General features: G+C 46.4%; 1 protein-coding gene across 3 annotated transcripts in view; it reads left to right on the top strand.

Moving 5' to 3' along the window:
* The window catches only part of IZUMO3 (IZUMO family member 3), a 105,945-nt gene extending 91,799 nt beyond the window's left edge, over positions 1–14,146 (top strand). For 2 of the 3 annotated variants that reach the window (XM_073657830.1, XM_073657829.1), the window contains 2 exons: positions 10,357–10,447; positions 13,946–14,146. In XM_073657830.1, the coding sequence (XP_073513931.1) occupies positions 10,357–10,447; positions 13,946–14,054 (200 nt within the window). In that variant the 3' untranslated portion in view covers positions 14,055–14,146. The remainder of the gene's footprint in view (positions 1–10,356; positions 10,448–13,945) is intronic. The other variant, XR_012252608.1, reaches the window with a different exon arrangement.
* Positions 14,147–18,825: the final 4,679 nt, after the last annotated feature.

The raw sequence follows: 18,825 nt of genomic DNA, 5'->3' as shown, positions 1-18,825 counted from the left end.
GGAACTAATGTGATTGAAAATTGTCTTGCAGAGGTGATTCTCATTTTACAGCAGGTTGCCAAGAACGCCAGCTCCGGCCAGCAGCGAGTGCTCCAAAAAGAGATCCGGGCACTGATGCGACGGCAACAGGTGGAACTCTCCGGTGGTGAGATTGGTAGCGTGAGAATGTGTGACCCTTTCCCTATTGCCATGCCCCCGAAAAGTGAAATGATGATTTGGTGCCGGGCAGCTATTGGTCTGAGAGGTAGAGATTACCAGGCAATGGTAGAACCAGTCTACTCAGATAGTAGGCCCACCATTTTGACGGCACGGGGGGTGGTTGATGTACGCCATGGGAGGGTGCCCGTTCGCATAATAAATATCGGGAAGAGAGAAGTGTACCTGCCCCGGTATGCTACGCTAGCCAAATTGTATACCATCAACCAAAATTCTGTACAGTCCGTGGAACCCTTGCCTCCATCTCATCCAGAGGAAGGTAACGGCTCTAAGCAACAAATGGAGGACTGGTGTCAGCAACTGCATTTGGGTACTGACTCCACACCTGCTCACCAAAAGCAGGGAGTCTACCGGGTGATCCAGGAATACGAGAGAGTGTTCAGTAAACACCCGCTGGACTTCGGGCGAGTAAAGGGAGTGGAACATCACATCCCCACGGGAGATCATCCTCCCATAAAGGAAAGGTATCGTCCCGTACCCCCTGCACACTACCAACACGCCAAGGGGATGCTTAGAGACATGAAGGAGGCTGGGGTAATCAGGGATAGCTGTAGCCCCTGGGCAGCTCCACTAGTCTTGGTTAAAAAGAAAGACAACACCATGAGAATGTGTGTAGATTACCGGAAAATCAACCGTATCACACACAAAGATGCGTACCCCTTACCAAGGATAGAGGAGTCTTTGGCTGCTTTAAAATCTGCTAACTTCTTCTCCACTTTGGATCTCACTAGCGGGTACTGGCAGGTTCCTGTCGCAGAGGCGGACCGGGAGAAGACCGCATTCACCACCCCGATGGGACTTAGCGAGTTTACCTGCATGCCGTTCGGACTCTGCAACGCACCAGGAACCTTCCAACGATTGATGGAATGCTGTCTGGGACACCGGAACTTTGAGACGGTCCTGCTGTACCTGGACGATGTTATAGTTTATTCCAAAACCTACGAGGACCACCTGAAACACCTGGCGGAAGTGTTCGAAGCCCTGGCAAACTACGGTCTGAAGGTGAAACCGTCGAAGTGTCACCTGCTAAAACCAAAAGTGCAGTACCTGGGACACGTGGTGAGTGCTGACGGAGTGGCTCCCGACCCTGATAAGATCACCGCGATTAAGGAATGGCCAAGACCCTCCAGCGTAAAGGAAGTGCGGCAGTTCCTCGGGTTGGTAGGCTACTACCGAAGATTCATTCCCGGTTTCACCAAAAAGGCAGCTCCTATGCAGGACCTCCTGATAGGCCAGTCCAGGAAGGCCAAGAACCAGAAGCCGCCCTTCAGATGGGAGAAGCTGAAAGAAGAGTCCTTCCGCCAGCTGAAGATGGCCCTCACGGGGGATGAAATCCTGGCGTACCCTGATTACAGCCAGCCCTTTATCCTCTACACCGACGCAAGTAACATCGGGCTAGGAGCCGTACTGTCCCAGATCCAGCAGGGGAGAGAACGGGTAATTGCTTACGCCAGCCGAAAACTGCGACCCACCGAAAGAAACCCTGAGAATTACAGCTCATTCAAGCTAGAGTTCCTGGCAGTGGTGTGGGCAGTCACCGAATGCTTTAAGCACTACCTCGCCTCTTCGCGGTTCACCGTGTACACGGATAACAACCCATTGACACACCTGGACACTGCAAGACTCGGTGCCCTGGAGCAGAGATGGATGGCCCGCCTGTCCAACTATGAGTTCACGGTCAAATACCGGGCAGGACGCTCCAATACCAACGCGGATGCCTTGTCCAGAATGCCAAACCTACCGGACGTAGGGGAAGATCCAGAGGAACTGGAAGAAGTTGAACTCCCCGCGTTTCACCGTCATGGGACTACCCAGTATTCCCACCGTGTAAGGGGTAAGCAATCCGCTACGTTCAACCCCTTACCTCATTACAACTGGGCGGAAACACAAGACAGTGACCCCGCCGTCCGACTAGTGAAGGAGATGCTGACTCGGCCAGATGCCCGCCTTGACCCAGACGCTCCGGAGGAGACCAAGCAGCTGTGGGCTGAGAAGAGTCGACTGTTTCTTTACAAGGGGAAGTTGTGCCGCAGAATGGTTAACTCCCGGACGCATGAACTGATCTGGCAAGTAGTGGTGCCAAGAAGAGACGCGGCTATGGTACTGGAGGCATACCACGACGGAGCTGGGCACTTCGGATGGAAGAAGCTGGAGTTCCTGCTGCGCGAGCGGTTCCACTGGGTAGGCATGAGAGGGACCATCGAGAGGTGGTGCAGAGACTGTGGCCCATGCAACCTAAGAAGGAAGGACCGTGCCAGCCAGAAGACTCCCCTGCAGTCCATCGTCACCAGGCAGCCGTTGGAACTGGTAGCCTTGGACCATGTAAAACTGACCCCCAGCAGAAGTGGCTACGTCTATGCGTTAACCATCGTGGATCACTACTCCCGGTTCTTGGTTGTAGTCCCCGTCAAGGACTTAACGGCTCAAACAGCAGCTAGAGCCTTCCAGCAGCACTTCTGTCGTCCACACGGATACCCAGAGCAGGTGCTGACGGACCAAGGACCTGCCTTTGAAGCGGAAGTCTTCCAGGAGTTCTGCACTCTGTATGGCTGCCGGAAGATAAGAACAACACCCTATCATCCGCAAACCAATGGACTTTGCGAGAAGATGAACCAGGTGGTGATAGACCTTCTGAAAACATTGCCCCTGGAAGAACGCAGTCTGTGGCCTGAGAAACTGCCTGATCTGGTGGACCTATACAACCACATCCCTGTAGGTTCTACCAACTGTACCCCGGCTTACCTAATGAGAGCAAGACCTGGTAAGCTGCCTGTTGATCTGGATATGGGAGTCCTGACACCCGAGGACACTTCACCAGAAGTAACTGGGACACAGAGAGGCAGCAGCAGTACCGGAAAGTACAGGAGAGCGTTGAGCGAAGTCTCCGTCAAGCAAGAGAAAGACAGTAGAAGACTTACAACCAGTGTGCTCCCACTGTTCCCCTGGTACCTGGAGAGCAGGTCTTGAAGAGGAAAAGACGGCTCCACAAGTTGGACGACCAGTGGGAGAAGGACCCGTACACCGTACTGCCATCAAGCCATGAAAACCCAAAAATCTGCACAATCAGTAAGGATGGAGGAGAAACCACAGCCATTGTCTCCCGAGATCACCTGAAGAAGTGTCCCGAGCAGCTACGAAACCCTGAAGAAGATCAAGAAAACCCTCGACCCGCAGAGGAAAGGGAAGAGATGGTCAGTACTGTACTCGGAGACTTCCCTCGGTCTTGGACACAGGTAAATGGCGCTGTTGTGGTACCCATCCTCACCTTCCTCCAGCCGGCATCCCAAGTGCCTACGGAAAAACAGGTAGAGCTGGAAGAGCAGCCGGTCCAGGAGGCAGAAGACCCCACACAAGCAGACCAGGAGGATCGACCCTCTGCTTATAGTGAGCCTGCCGTGCCCCTAGTGAGCCAAAGAGTCCGTAGACAGCTGCCCAGCTTACCTTTGACAGCTCCTACACCCTGTAGCTCAGGACCGGTCAGTAAGCTCCGTAGGTCTACTAGGGCCAATAGAGGCCAGTTGCCCGTACGTTGGAGGATCTAAAGTGTTCAGACTGTCTTATTGGTATTTACCTGTTTACTGTTGCTTGTAAATAATTATGTTTTTCCAGTTATTTTATAGGTGTTTTTGTGGATTAACCGGAACTCTGTTGTATATATGTTTGGAGCGTAACCCAGGAACGGACTATAGACTGTTAAAGACTCGGGGCAGGACAGACCCCTACCTGGTTACGGCTCCCTGTTCTTTGGTGAAATGGACACCCTTTTTGCTTCAAAAATTGCACCCGGTTGCGGACACTCCGTGACCACCCTAACGTGTTTTTCCTTATTGTATTGTTCCTGTTTATACCCTGTTATGTTTTCAAAAATATGTTTAGTCCCGGAGTACTAAATTTTACTAGGGGGGAATGTGGCACCCCAGGGTTCTGGTTACCACAGTAATAGCAATATTACGTCTGTGAGCAGGTGGGAGGTCTCCTGGTCAGGAACCCTAAGCATGCCACACCTCCTGCCCAGTCCTGGGAGGGGAAGAACTTCCCCTATATAAACTGGGGCTGAGGTGGGGTTAGAGAAAAAGAAGAGAAGAAGAGGAGTCCCAGACAGAGACACAGTCTGGTCTGGAGTGGAGCAGATGCAGGGAGAGCAAGATCATGAGCTCTGTGGGAGCAGTGATTAAAGGGGTCCAGGACTGGAAGCTGTAGAGCTCGTCCTGACTGAAGAGATCTCACCGGACACGGAGTCCGAGGCTGTGGGGACTGTTCCATACCCAGCAGCAGAAACCGTCCGGCGGGGGATTTCAGGTCCTCTGGCCAAGAAACCCGAAGGCACGGTCACACGCAAGGGACCAGCATCGCCGTCGTGGAGCGGAGGCTACCAGAAGGCCCCGAGTCACCGGCCATACGGGTGAGCACCACACGGTACACTCAGGGACGTGGGCTACTTTTACCCGCTTCTAGCAAGGTAGCCAGGAAGAGTACAATTAGTTGGGGAGGCCTACAACTCCGCCTGGCCGGGGGAGATCCTATCTGCTCACGGACTGACCAGGCCCCGATCGCTAGCCAGTACTCCCGGGAGGGTCTACCTTTGCCACCAGTAAAGACCCTGAACTACACCGCACCGTCTCTGAGTGGTTCCTGGTGCCTGCGTGCAATTCTGCTATCCCCATCATCCACGTCTGCTGCCCTGAGGCCATACCCCTCCCGTTGGGGGTTATACTACCCACGCTGCACAACTGTACCACCGGCCTCAGCGGTCTGCCCTGCAGCGGCGGCTTCATAACCGCATTCAACGGGTGGCGTAGTCGAACACTATAACATCTTCTGCTAAATTCCGCCACTTAGTTTGACACCCTGGGCACGGACCGGGTCACCGCCACGAGGACTACTAACCCCGACAGATCCGGCTCCGGGTATTCCCCGCGTGCGCAACGCTATACAACACAGGCCCAGGGGGTGCGTCAACTATATGCTACCTCCCCCCCAATCCACGAATATATGCTGCCTTCCCCCCTCAATCCATGTATATGTGCTGCCTTCCTCCCTCAATCCATGCATATATGCTGCCTCCCCCCCCTAATCCATGTATATATGCTGCCTCCCCCCCAATCCATGTATATATGCTGCCTCCCCCCCAATCAATGTATATATGCTGCCTTCTCCCCCTAATCCATGTATATATGCTGCCTCCCCCCAATCCATGTATATATGCTGTTTCCCTCCCTCCCCATTCCATGTATACATGCTGTTTCCCTCCCTTCCCATTCCATGTATATATGCTACCTCCCCCCCAATCCATGTATATATGCTGCCTCCCCCCCCAATCAATGTATATATGCTGCCTTCCCCCCCTAATCCATGTATATATGCTGCCTCCCCCCAATCCATGTATATATGCTGTTTCCCTCCCTCCCCATTCCATGTATACATGCTGTTTCCCTCCCTTCCCATTCCATGTATATATGCTACCTCCCCCCCAATCCATGTATATATGCTGCCTTCCCCCCCCTAATCCATGTATATATGCTGCCTCCCCCCAATCCATGTATATATGCTGTTTCCCTCCCTCCCCATTCCATGTATACATGCTGTTTCCCTCCCTTCCCATTCCATGTATATATGCTACCTCCCCCCCAATCCATGTATATATGCTGCCTCCCCCCCCAATCCATGTATATATGCTGTTTCCCCCCATTCCATGTATATATGCTGTTTCCCTCCCTTCCCATTCCATGTATATATGCTACCTCCCCCCCAATCCATGTATATATGCTGCCTTCCCCCCCAATCCATGTATATATGCTGTTTCCCCCCATTCCATGTATATATGCTGTTTCCCTCCCTTCCCATTCCATGTATATATGCTACCTCCCCCCTAATCCATGTATATATGCTGCCTTCCCCCCCTAATCCATGTATATATGCTGCCTCCCCCCAATCCATGTATACATGCTGTTTCCCTCCCTTCCCATTCCATGTATATACAGTACAGACCAAAAGTTTGGACACACCTTCTCATTTAAGGATTTTCCTGTATTTTCATGACTATGAAAATTGTACATTCACACTGAAGGCATCAAAACTATGAATTAACATATGTGGAATTATATACTTAACAAAAAAGTGTGAAACAACTGAAAATATGTCTTATATTCTAGGTTCTTCAAAGTAGCCACCTTTTGCTTTGATGACTGCTTTGCACACTCTTGGCATTCTCTTGATGAGCTTCAAGAGGTAGTCACCAGAAATGGTCTTCCAACAATCTTGAAGGAGTTCCCAGAGATGCTTAGCACTTGTTGGCCCTTTTGCCTTCACTCTGCGGTCCAGCTCACCCCAAACCATCTCGATTGGGTTCAGGTCTGGTGACTGTGGAGGCCAGGTCATCTGGCGTAGCACCCCATCACTCTCCTTCTTGGTCAAATAGCCCTTATACAGCCTGGAGGTGTGTTTGGGGTCATTGTCCTGTTGAAAAATAAATGATGGTCCAACTAAACGCAAACCGGATGGAATAGCATGCCGCTGCAAGATGCTGTGGTAGCCATGCTGGTTCAGTATGCCTTCAATTTTGAATAAATCCCCAACAGTGTCACCAGCAAAGCACTCCCACACCATCACACCTCCTCCTCCATGCTTCACGGTGGGAACCAGGCATGTAGAGTCCATCCGTTCACCTTTTCTGCGTCGCACAAAGACACGGTGGTTGGAACCAAAGATCTCAAATTTGGACTCATCAGACAAAAGCACAGATTTCCACTGGTCTAATGTCCATTCCTGGTGTTCTTTAGCCCAAATAAGTCTCTTCTGCTTGTTACCTGTCCTTAGCAGTGGTTTCCTAGCAGCTATTTTACCATGAAGGCCTGCTGCACAAAGCATCCTCTTAACAGTTGTTGTAGAGATGTGTCTGCTGCTAGAACTCTGTGTGGCATTGACCTGGTCTCTAATCTGAGCTGTTGTTAACCTGCGATTTCTGAGGCTGGTGGCTCGGATAAACTTATCCTCAGAAGCAGAGTTGACTCTTGGTCTTCCTTTCCTGAGGCGGTCCTCATGTGAGCCAGTTTCTTTGTAGCGCTTGACGGTTTTTGCAACTGCACTTGGGGATACTTTCAAAGTTTGCCCAATTTTTCACACTGACTGACCTTCATTTCTTAAAGTAATGATGGCCACTTGTTTTTCTTTACTTAGCTACTTTTTTCTTGCCATAATACAAATTCTAACAGTCTTTTCAGTAGGACTATCAGCTGTGTATCCTCCAGACTTCTGCACAACACAACTGATGGTACCAACCCAATTTACAAGGCAAGAAATCCCACTTATTAAACCTGACAGGGCACACCTGTGAAGTGAAAACCATTTCCGGTGACTACCTCTTGAAGCTCATTAAGAGAATGCCAAGAGTGTGCAAAGCAGTCATCAAAGCAAAAGGTGGCTACTTTGAAGAACCTAGAGTATAAGACATATTTTCAGTTGTTTCACACTTTTTTGTTAAATATATAATTCCACATTTGTTAATTCATAGTTTTGATGCCTTCAGTGTGAATGTACAATTTTCATAGTTATGAAAATACAGAAAAATCTTTAAATGAGAAGGTGTGTCCAAACTTTTGGTCTGTACTGTATGCTACCTCCCCCCAATCCATGTATATATGCTGCCTTCCCCCCCTAATCCATGTATATATGCTGCCTCCCCCCAATCCATGTATATATGCTGTTTCCCTCCCTAATCCATGTATACATGCTGTTTCCCTCCCTTCCCATTCCATGTATATATGCTACCTCCCCCCAATCCATGTATATATGCTGCCTTCCCCCCCTAATCCATGTATATATGCTGCCTCCCCCCAATCCATGTATATATGCTCCCTCAATCCATGTATATATGCTGCCTCCCCCCAATCCATGTATATATGCTGTTTCCCTCCCTAATCCATGTATACATGCTGTTTCCCTCCCTTCCCATTCCATGTATATATGCTACCTCCCCCCAATCCATGTATATATGCTGCCTTCCCCCCCTAATCCATGTATATATGCTGCCTCCCCCCAATCCATGTATATATGCTCCCTCAATCCATGTATATATGCTGCCTCCCCCCAATCCATGTATATATGCTGTTTCCCTCCCTAATCCATGTATACATGCTGTTTCCCTCCCTTCCCATTCCATGTATATATGCTACCTCCCCCCAATCCATGTATATATGCTGCCTTCCCCCCCTAATCCATGTATATATGCTGCCTCCCCCCAATCCATGTATATATGCTCCCTCAATCCATGTATATATGCTGCCTCCCCCCAATCCATGTATATATGCTGTTTCCCTCCCTAATCCATGTATACATGCTGTTTCCCTCCCTTCCCATTCCATGTATATATGCTACCTCCCCCCAATCCATGTATATATGCTGCCTTCCCCCCCTAATCCATGTATATATGCTGCCTCCCCCCAATCCATGTATATATGCTCCCTCAATCCATGTATATATGCTGCCTCCCCCCAATCCATGTATATATGCTGTTTCCCTCCCTAATCCATGTATACATGCTGTTTCCCTCCCTTCCCATTCCATGTATATATGCTACCTCCCCCCAATCCATGTATATATGCTGCCTTCCCCCCCTAATCCATGTATATATGCTGCCTCCCCCCAATCCATGTATATATGCTCCCTCAATCCATGTATATATGCTGCCTCCCCCCAATCCATGTATATATGCTGTTTCCCTCCCTAATCCATGTATACATGCTGTTTCCCTCCCTTCCCATTCCATGTATATATGCTACCTCCCCCCAATCCATGTATATATGCTGCCTTCCCCCCCTAATCCATGTATATATGCTGCCTCCCCCCAATCCATGTATATATGCTCCCTCAATCCATGTATATATGCTGCCTCCCCCCAATCCATGTATATATGCTGTTTCCCTCCCTAATCCATGTATACATGCTGTTTCCCTCCCTTCCCATTCCATGTATATATGCTACCTCCCCCCAATCCATGTATATATGCTGCCTTCCCCCCCAATCCATGTATATATGCTGCCTCCCCCCAATCCATGTATATATGCTGCCTCCCCCCAATCCATGTATATATGCTGTTTCCCTCCCTCCCCATTCCATGTATACATGCTGTTTCCCTCCCTTCCCATTCCATGTATATATGCTACCTCCCCCCCAATCCATGTATATATGCTGCCTTCCCCCCCAATCCATGTATATATGCTGTTTCCCCCCATTCCATGTATATATGCTGTTTCCCTCCCTTCCCATTCCATGTATATTTGCTACCCCCCAATCCATGTATATATGCTGTTTCCCTCCCCCCATTCCATGTATATATGCTGTTCCCCCCCTGCCCCCCATTCCTTGTACATATGCTGCCTCCCCCCCATCCTGCTGGCGCTGCTGTTCATCGCATACCAAAAAGCAAAAACATAATAAACGCTCCTACTCACCTTCCTTCCTCTCCGATGCTGCTCCCTCTCCAGTAGCCGGCAGCTGACTCCAGCGTCCTAGAGACGGGGCGCATGACGTCACTGCCTTGCGCCCAGTCGCTTGTACGCCGGCTGCTGGCAGCGTGTATTTCAGCGCACACGCCTGGCAAGTTCGTGAGCTACAATACACTTCAGCTAGATATGTGTCAGAGAAAGCACATCTAGGTGAAGTAGGGGCTGACGTCAGCGGGCGCAGAGTCCTCACCCGCCGGGCCAGGTCCAGGAGCGCTAGTGCTGCAGCGATGGCGCGCGTGCCCACCTGGAGGGCTCTGCATGCTCCCTCTGGCACGCTTGCCATAGGTTCGCCAGCACTGATATAGTGTATGTAAACTTCTGGTTTCAACTGTATATACACATCAATAAGGTTAACATGTGGAGAGTCTTTAATCACCTATAGATCACAGAAAAGTATACTTAGAACCGAGGTTGGTAATGGCTCATCTTACTTATACATAGCCTACTTTTTTTCTAAAATACATCTGATATGTTGGTAAAAAGTATGAGACTGATATTAATAGGACTGCAAAGTTTTAAATCTAGTGAGTTGCTTCATTTTCAACTTTAGATATCCTGGAACAGCCATATACTTCTCATATAACTAATCTGTTGTGTATAAATTATTTTATTGTGTCCATCCTGTATTTTCTCATAGAGCCAAATGATCTAGAGGTAGAAAAGAAAGAAGTAGCCCTCTTTCTATCTCTAATTTTAGAGATTGTCATCATGTTCGCCATTATGATATTGTAAGTTGGTTTGTAAAACCAGAAAAATGTTATCAATCTTTTTCTAATTTTATTGGGTCTAAAAGTATAGTCTAAAAGGATGATAGATAATAAGTGGCAAATTCATGTATAAATCTATGCAGCTGCTCCGAGATGTGACGACGTTACCACATTTCAATCTGAATTCTTGTCAGAAAGCGTTAACAAGAACCTATAAAAAGAGAGCTCCCATGAGAAATTTTCATATTGAGTGAAATATTTTCATTGCCCTACATGTACTTACTGCAATCAACCATGAAATGAACGCCAAGTTGTTTACATTTATATAACTAAATACAGTGGCATAACTAGAGTCCGATAAACCCCGATGCAAAATTTAGACCTGAGCCCCCACCTGCATGTTGGTCAGATGTATGGGCCCTTGTAGCGTTCTAGATCTTATAAAGACGTACGTGTTGCCGCCCCCCCCCTCCCCTCACCCCTCCCCATGTGATAATGTTCCCCTTACAACAATAATGTCCCCCATCCTGAGCACCTTCCTGGTATGATGTCCCCCATCCTGGGCCTCTTCCTGTAATAATGTCCTCATCATGTAATAGAGAATTTATACATATATAATTAGTGTATACCACTGTTGCAAACTGTAAAACATACCATACAAATCCCAATAGTAACACAATTACTACTATACAAGATCAAAATAAGATAGCTACACAATATCCACTACCATCACCACTATATAATGAATACATAAAATTATAAAATGACCATTACCTCTACATAACAAAACCAACTATACAAACACCAATAATACCACTATATACCTTCTCCTACATAATGACTGAAACTCAGTAAACTGTTACTAAATAAAAAAAAAACACACACTAACAAAACCCTGATACTACCATACAGTGACCATATAGTGATAGATATCAGTTCCGCAGAACATATAAGTGATTACGGTTCAGGTATATATAATATAGTGACTTACAGCTGATGTTCTCATCTGATTGGGGTTGTTCAATTTTCTTGTTTTTTCAATCTGGTCCACACTGACATGTCAATTTCTTCCAGCCATGACTTGTATCTACAGAGTTTATAAGAAAGAACATTTGACTTCTTACATTTCCAGCAACATATCTCTATTTGTTCCCAACCCCTCAAAAATCCCCATGCTGCCTGCGCCTGCTGCGTAAAACAGTGACCCAATCCTTTAGTGCTTCTAAAAAATAGTGTCCCATGAAAAATATTAATGCCCTCACTGTGCTTCCTAGAAAGCAATAAGGCAATGTATACACTTTTGAAAGATATGTCTCAAGTGCCCCTTTCAAGCAATAAAGTGTGCCAATAAAGTAACAATACCCCCTTAAAAAGTAATAATGCCCCCCTGAGTACCCAATCAAAATTAATATTACCTCCATTTAAAAAAAAGTCCTCTGCGTGCTCCCACAAGTCCGTATACATAGTATTATGGTCTCAACCGTTCTCCATATAAGGTATGATGGTGTACACAGCCCCCTATATACATTATTATGCTCCCCAGCACCCAACATACAATATAATGGCCTCCACAGCTCCCTATACACATTGTGATGTCCCCACAGCATCATATATACAGTATGATAGCCCCCACAGCTCGTGACATACAGCATGATGGCCCGACCGCTCTCAATATACAGTATGATGTCTCCTACATCCCCTATTTATAGTATGATGGCCCCACAGCTCCCTACACATAGTTTGATGATCCCACAGCCCCCTATATATAGTATGATGGCCCAACAGCCCCTTTATATTTAGTATTATGGTCCCACAGCCCCTCTATTTATAGTATGATAGCCCTATAGAGGGAGCTATGGGGCCATGTGCCCACGATGCAGAAATGCTCAGGATTTTTTCCTGAGCGTTTCTGCATCTCCCTGGCAGAAAAAAACGCATGCAGATTGTACATGCGGATTGTACATGTGGATTGTACATGCGGATTGTACATGCGTTTTCCTGCCAGGGACAAGCGGATGTGAAGCGTTTTTCACATGCATTTCCGCATGCGGGTTGACAAGCGCTTTCCAAGCGATTTTAGCATCACTTGGAAAGTGCTTGTCAACTTGGTCACACTATATAAATCCATGCAAACGGCATGGATTTATATACTGTGACCGAAAGAATGGTAAAAAATAAAAAACTAAACATATACTTACCTTCCGATGGCCCCCGCAGTCTTGATTCCCTCCGTCCTGGCTTCCGGCAGCGGTACACTGAAGGACCTGCCGACGTCAGTGTCGCGTGACCCGTCACATAACTATAACGTCAGCGCAGGTCCTTCAGTCCATTGCTAGCTGCTGGCATGAAAGGACGAGTGCAGCGGGCGGGCCATCAGAAGGTAAGTATATATTTATTTTTTATTTTATTATTTTTTTCACAGTTTCTATGGTACCCGGGTCCGGAGGAGAGTCTCCTCTCCTTTAGACCTGGGTACTATCCGCACATTGGAATGCATGGAATGTGCATCTACATATACAGTGATGCGTAATCCATGCGTTCCAATGCAAGTCAATGGCGGCGAAAACGCAGCACTTCCGCAAAATAATTGGTAGTGCTGCGTTTTTTTCCGCAATGATAATTCGCAGCGGAAATTTCCGCAGCATGTGCACAACATATGCGGATTATCATTGGGGAACATGGCAAGACTTCTACCATGTGTTTTTTAAGCGTTTCGGCAGCGTTTTTGCCGCTGCGGAAACGCTTAAAAAACGCATCGTGGGCACACAGCCTAACAGTATGATGGCCCCACTGCCCCCTATATACAATATGATGGCCCTCGTTGTCCCCAACATATAATATAATTGTACTACAGCCTTCCTATATATAGTATGATGGCCCCATAGTTCCCTATAAACAGTATAATGGTTCCACAGCCCCATTTATACAATATGATGCCCCCCACAGACCTCTATATATAGTATAATGGCCTCATAATCCCCCTATATACAGTATGATGTCTCCACAGCTCCCAAAATACAGTATGATGGCCCCACAGCCCCATTTACAATATGATGGCTTGTGGCTCCCTGCTCTATCACAAGATTGAACTGTATTGGTATCATGTTCATGTTGACACATTTCAATATGGCGGTCATCAGAGACCCCGGGCAGGGCTAGAAGTTCGAGCCTGGAGCCCTAGATCTTTCATGATAGCTACACCGCTGCCCTGAACTGAAAACTTGCCTCTCCATTATGCCTATACGCAGTGTAACAGAAGAATTAGAGAGAGATCATGACCCATCTCTTGTTATAAATTGCTGAAGAACGATTATACTTGACAACAAGCATCAACACCTTAGAGTTATTTACAGGCAGAAATATAGTAGTGTGTAATACATTGCATTGGCCATGAGATGAACCTAGGTGACCATTTCAAGGAGTCCCCTGACAAAACTGTTATTGTGCAATGCTTAGCTCAGGGCCTCTGACTAATATGTAGACCTTAACCCGCAATATTAACCAATGGTTTTCCTATAGGTGTTACCATTATTATAAAATGAAGACAACACAATTAAAAGAAAAACTACTCAAACTCATCTGGAGCAAGAAAGAGCAAGACATAGAGGACGGAAGCCGGAATATATGACAGGAACAACCCATGAACAAGATATGTTTCATTGTCTTATGTATCCTGCTAAAATTAAAAATACAAAGAAGCAGAACAAGGTTTATTAAATGGAATGTAATTTAATAAAAGCTGCTTTGTGAAAGTATATGAGTTATGTATCCAAGCGCTTCCAAGTTTCATCAGGGAAGGTAACCCCAAATCAATAATGGCACAATCACTCACTGTGGAAGTTGTGTTGCCCATAGTACTATTACCACTGGAGGTCACATTAGCCTACTGTGCCTGGGTGATATGACATTACCATGGACGGCATGCCATGAAATAATGAAGGTGGGAGACAGTAGTAGGCTGGAGAATGTTGGTGATGGCATACATCAGAACACATTTAGCAATACAGAAAAATCATTACGTAAGTATTGTTTAGCTACCCTCATGGTACCTACCTGGTCCTACCAAGGTCTTCCTGTCTACCGATACTACACAATGTATGAATGTTCATGTGTCATATTCTCTGTGCAGATACATCTACCATTGGAAGAACTCATGAGACTGCCGGCGTTATACTTACTAAAGTGGCGTTTTGGCAGAGAGCAGCACTCAGGTTAGCCCAGTAAATGGGACTAATTTGGATGTGGTCTTGCAAATCAGCAGCAAAAGCCCAAGGTACTGCTTTGGATTTTGTTTGCGAATTCCAAAGCTAAAGCATGTTGGATATTTCCAGGGTGTATTCACTTTGTGTGAACATACACCAGTTAGCTAGAATGAGAAAGCTTACATACACAGATGGATGTGACGTGTCAGGTAGCAGTACTTCCTGCAAACCAGTACATAATATGAAACCTAGAACCAGCATAACCTGCCAATCACCATAATGGTAAATCAGCTCATAGAGTTTGCATTTTGAAAAATGATTAAATCTTGCAATCCCTGAGTTTTAAGCCTGTGACCTACTGATCACACTCCTTTGTGCACTCACATTTCCCCACATCTTTCTGTAACCTGTTCAGTAGCTTGTTGTGCTTATTCAGCAATCCTTTTATTAGTTATTGGACAATAACACGATATCCGGCTGCACTACTGTAATGAAGAATCCTTAGGACCAAGATGAGTTGAACAGCTTTTATTTCCACAACGCGTTTCAACGCTGGACTAGCATCTTTTTCAAGTGAAAAAAACAATTGCATAGCAAGTGTTTAACCCCTTCCTGACATTGGATGTAGCAGTACATCTTACTTTGAAGTGATGTCCTGCAAATAAGTGTAATGGTACATCCTCTGGGAGAACAATCACCATGTCAAAAGACCTGGTGATCCAGTGAAGTGTAAAACTCCTCAGTGACTTGGCAGGTGGTCCCACCCACTGCGATGGCTGGAACTGGCTGATCAAAACATTTCACAGCAGTTTTAGCATTCTAATATTGGTGGTCAGTAGTGATTGGTACATTAGCTGACAGCACCAATCACTATGAGGACCCACATATATATCAAATCATACCAAGGCACTGAAAACTTACAGGTGAAAACACACAAACTTTATTTAGTGCAGCAAAGTGTCTGAACAGAAAACAGGCCAACGTTTTGGTCAGAATGACCTTTATCAGGGCCATTGAAAAGGACATACGAGTAACTCCAATAGTTATATTAGATCAAATTATAGAATGAAAAAAAGAAGAAAACTAGCTGTTAATATATAGACATATGATGTATCAGAAAAAAATTGTCATATTCCTTATTGAGGCCTCTAGGGGTCATGGTCTGCAATTCATGGATCCAAAAGGATTCATGTAATTGTAGTTGAGATATCCAATTACTTCCATGACGAGAGGGTAAGACTTGTTGCAAAACCTGATAGCGAAATGAATTGATGTTATAATGGTCATTTGTGCTTGACACCTCACCTTTATTATCTATAATATGTACATTTACTAATCTACCATCAGAGGTTTTGTTAATTACAAAAATATAAATGTACCACACTTTACCAACAGTATATTCACCCCAAGGAGGCGTACACCTTCCTTGCCTCCAACACCGGTAATGAGGGAGAGGATGCCACATTCCTCTATTTTTCCTCCACCACCACCACCTCCTCTAATGATAATGAACCTCCATGTAGACACCCCAGGACTGCAAATGAGCCAGCGCCCACCGTTGGTGACCCCCTATGGACCTCATCCCTGAAGATTATGAGCCACAGATTCCTGATTTTGTGGCCCAATCACGAATCCAATTTGATACTGCCAGCCTCACAGAAATCAACATTTTCCAAGTCTTTTTCTTTGAGAATTTTGTAGATCTCATGGTGGCCCAAACAAATTTATATGCCCAAAAATTTTGTTCCCAAATCTACACTTCATCATTTGCTAATTGGAACACCATAGATGCACCAGAAATTATGAAGTTTTGGGGACTTGTCCTACACATGGGGATCGTGAAGAAGCCAGAAGTTCGGCAATATTGGAGTGCTGATATTTTATATAACACTCCAGTGTTATGTCCCAGACACACTTTGAGGCCATTCTCAAGTTTTTGCATTACAATGATAATGCACAGTACCCACCCCATGATCACCCAAACTTTGACTGACTTTTCAAACTTCGGCCGGTCGTTGATCACTTCACCAACAAAGAGAGCAGATCCCAATGTAGCGACAAAATGCTTGTGGTCAAATTCAGGCAGCACACATGAAGGAGACCCAACTTGGAGTCCAAACATTTCCAAAAATTAGGGGCAGACACCAGGAAAAGTGGCATCAATTGACCCACAGTGGAAATTTTATAATGGCACAGCTGCAGTCAGGTATGGGCCATGCATGAGCTATCAGGGTCTGGGCTAGCATTTACAGCTTTGAATTTAAGATCAAAATAAGACAAGGTGGGTGAGGGACCGTTGTAGGTCTGCTGTGCTGGGAGCCCTGATACCTCATGCAACAGCTCAAACTGCTTTTCTTCCCAGCCACATTCAGGTGGCACAAATATCAGTTTTGTAGACTACTATTGTTAGAAAAATTTAAGGATAGTAACACAGGTAGTTGACTGAAAGTAAGTGCAGGCCTGTCAGTCTGGGAGCCCTACTGCTACAGGCAACACACATGAAGGAGACCCAACTTGGAGTCCAAACATTTTCAAAAATTTGGGACAGACACCACTAAAGTGGCATTAATTTCCCCAGAGTAGAAATAGTATAATTGGGCTCTTACACCCCTTCCACTACAGACAACCCACCAGATGGAGACCCGACTTGGAGTCTCCACATTTCAAAAAATTGTTAGTAACATCAGCAGCAGTAGCAACAGCAGGCACAGAAGCCACACCAAAGGTGTCACAGACTGCAATAACGCAAGGTCAATGGAGCACACTAAAAATTACACAATAGCCTAGTTTGCCCAGTCTGCGACGGGGGTGCAAAAGTCATAGGCGATCCATGTCTTGTTCATCTTGATGAAAGTTAGGCGGTCTACACTTTCAGGGGACAGCCAGATGCACTTATTTGTCAGGACACCACCAGCAGCACTGAAGACATGTTCTGAGATGTCGGGCATGACAAAACCTCCAAGGTGTGACAGGCGAGCTCAGACCAGTCTTCTATTTTTGAAGACCAAAATGCAAAAGGGTCCAAATCCCCCCCGATAGCATTGATATTCAGCTTGAGATACTCCTGCATCATCCTCTCCAGTCATTCACTATGTGTTAGACTTGTACTCTGTTCTGCTGGTGCACAAGCTGGTCTAAATAATGAGTGAAACGACTCACAGAAATTGCTTCTGCCACTTAAACTGCTGCTAATATTTTTGCGTTGACGACCTGACGTTCCTGGGGTTGTAAGTCTAGAACAGTGATGCACACTTTGTGCCTCACTGCTGTCTTGGGGAAAACCACTCTTATGATTGTGTACAAGCGTGTTTCAATACTCCAGCATGCATGCGTCCCTTTCCAGGGGGGAAGCATCTGACAAAAATTACTCTTGTACCGTGGATTTAACAGAGTGGCAATCCAGTAGTCAGCACTATTTCTAATCCTAGCAATACGGGCTAGGATACGGGCTACAATATGTTGTAGATAGTGCAGCAAGAAGGCGCTCATGTGTCAGGCGCTTCCATGAGGTCCAAGTCCATGATGTGTTGGTTGTGGGATAACACTCAAGCTTGCTTCCTCTGTCCTCTTCCGCCAACCACAGACAACAGAGAGGGGATCATTATCCTCTTCATCTCCTGACTGTTACGCGCCCATCACCCCTTCCTCCTCGTCATCCTCTATTTGTTCCTTGGCTCCTGCACCTTCACTAACAGTTTGTCTGGTACCGTGATCCCCCTTGATTGCTGTAATCCACCCTCTCATGGTACCCGCCTGTGCAACGACAATCTGGAAATTAGCTATATTGTTATCCCTTCCGCATCCTCCTCTGCTTCCTCCTCTTCCTCTGGGACCATCACCTCCTGCCGGAGACTATTCAAAGTGTGCTCCAGCATGAAGATGACCAGAATAGTGATGCTGATGATGGTATTGTCAGCGCTAACCATCTTAGTAGCCATTTCAAAACTGTGCAGAAAGTTGCAAAGGTCCTTCGTCTGTGCCCACCTGCAAGCGTGATTTGCACCACTTTCGTACTACATTGGCCCAGGCTATATAAAATGACATGCTGCACCAGGGCTCATCGCTGCTGGTACAGTCACTGCAACATGTGCATAGTGGAATTCCACCGTGACGGCACATCGCATATCAACCGGTTAACCGGTAGGTCGAAAGACCTCTGTAGTGATGTAAGTCGATGACTCGCAGGGTGCGAACAGC

This window comes from Phyllobates terribilis, unplaced genomic scaffold, assembly GCF_046119375.1.
Source record: "Phyllobates terribilis strain yellow unplaced genomic scaffold, ASM4611937v1 Scaffold_12__6_contigs__length_324123572, whole genome shotgun sequence".
Taxonomy (NCBI): domain Eukaryota; kingdom Metazoa; phylum Chordata; class Amphibia; order Anura; family Dendrobatidae; genus Phyllobates; species Phyllobates terribilis.
Note: the sequence above shows the minus strand (reverse complement) of the source record. Positions and strands in the feature narration are given on the sequence as shown.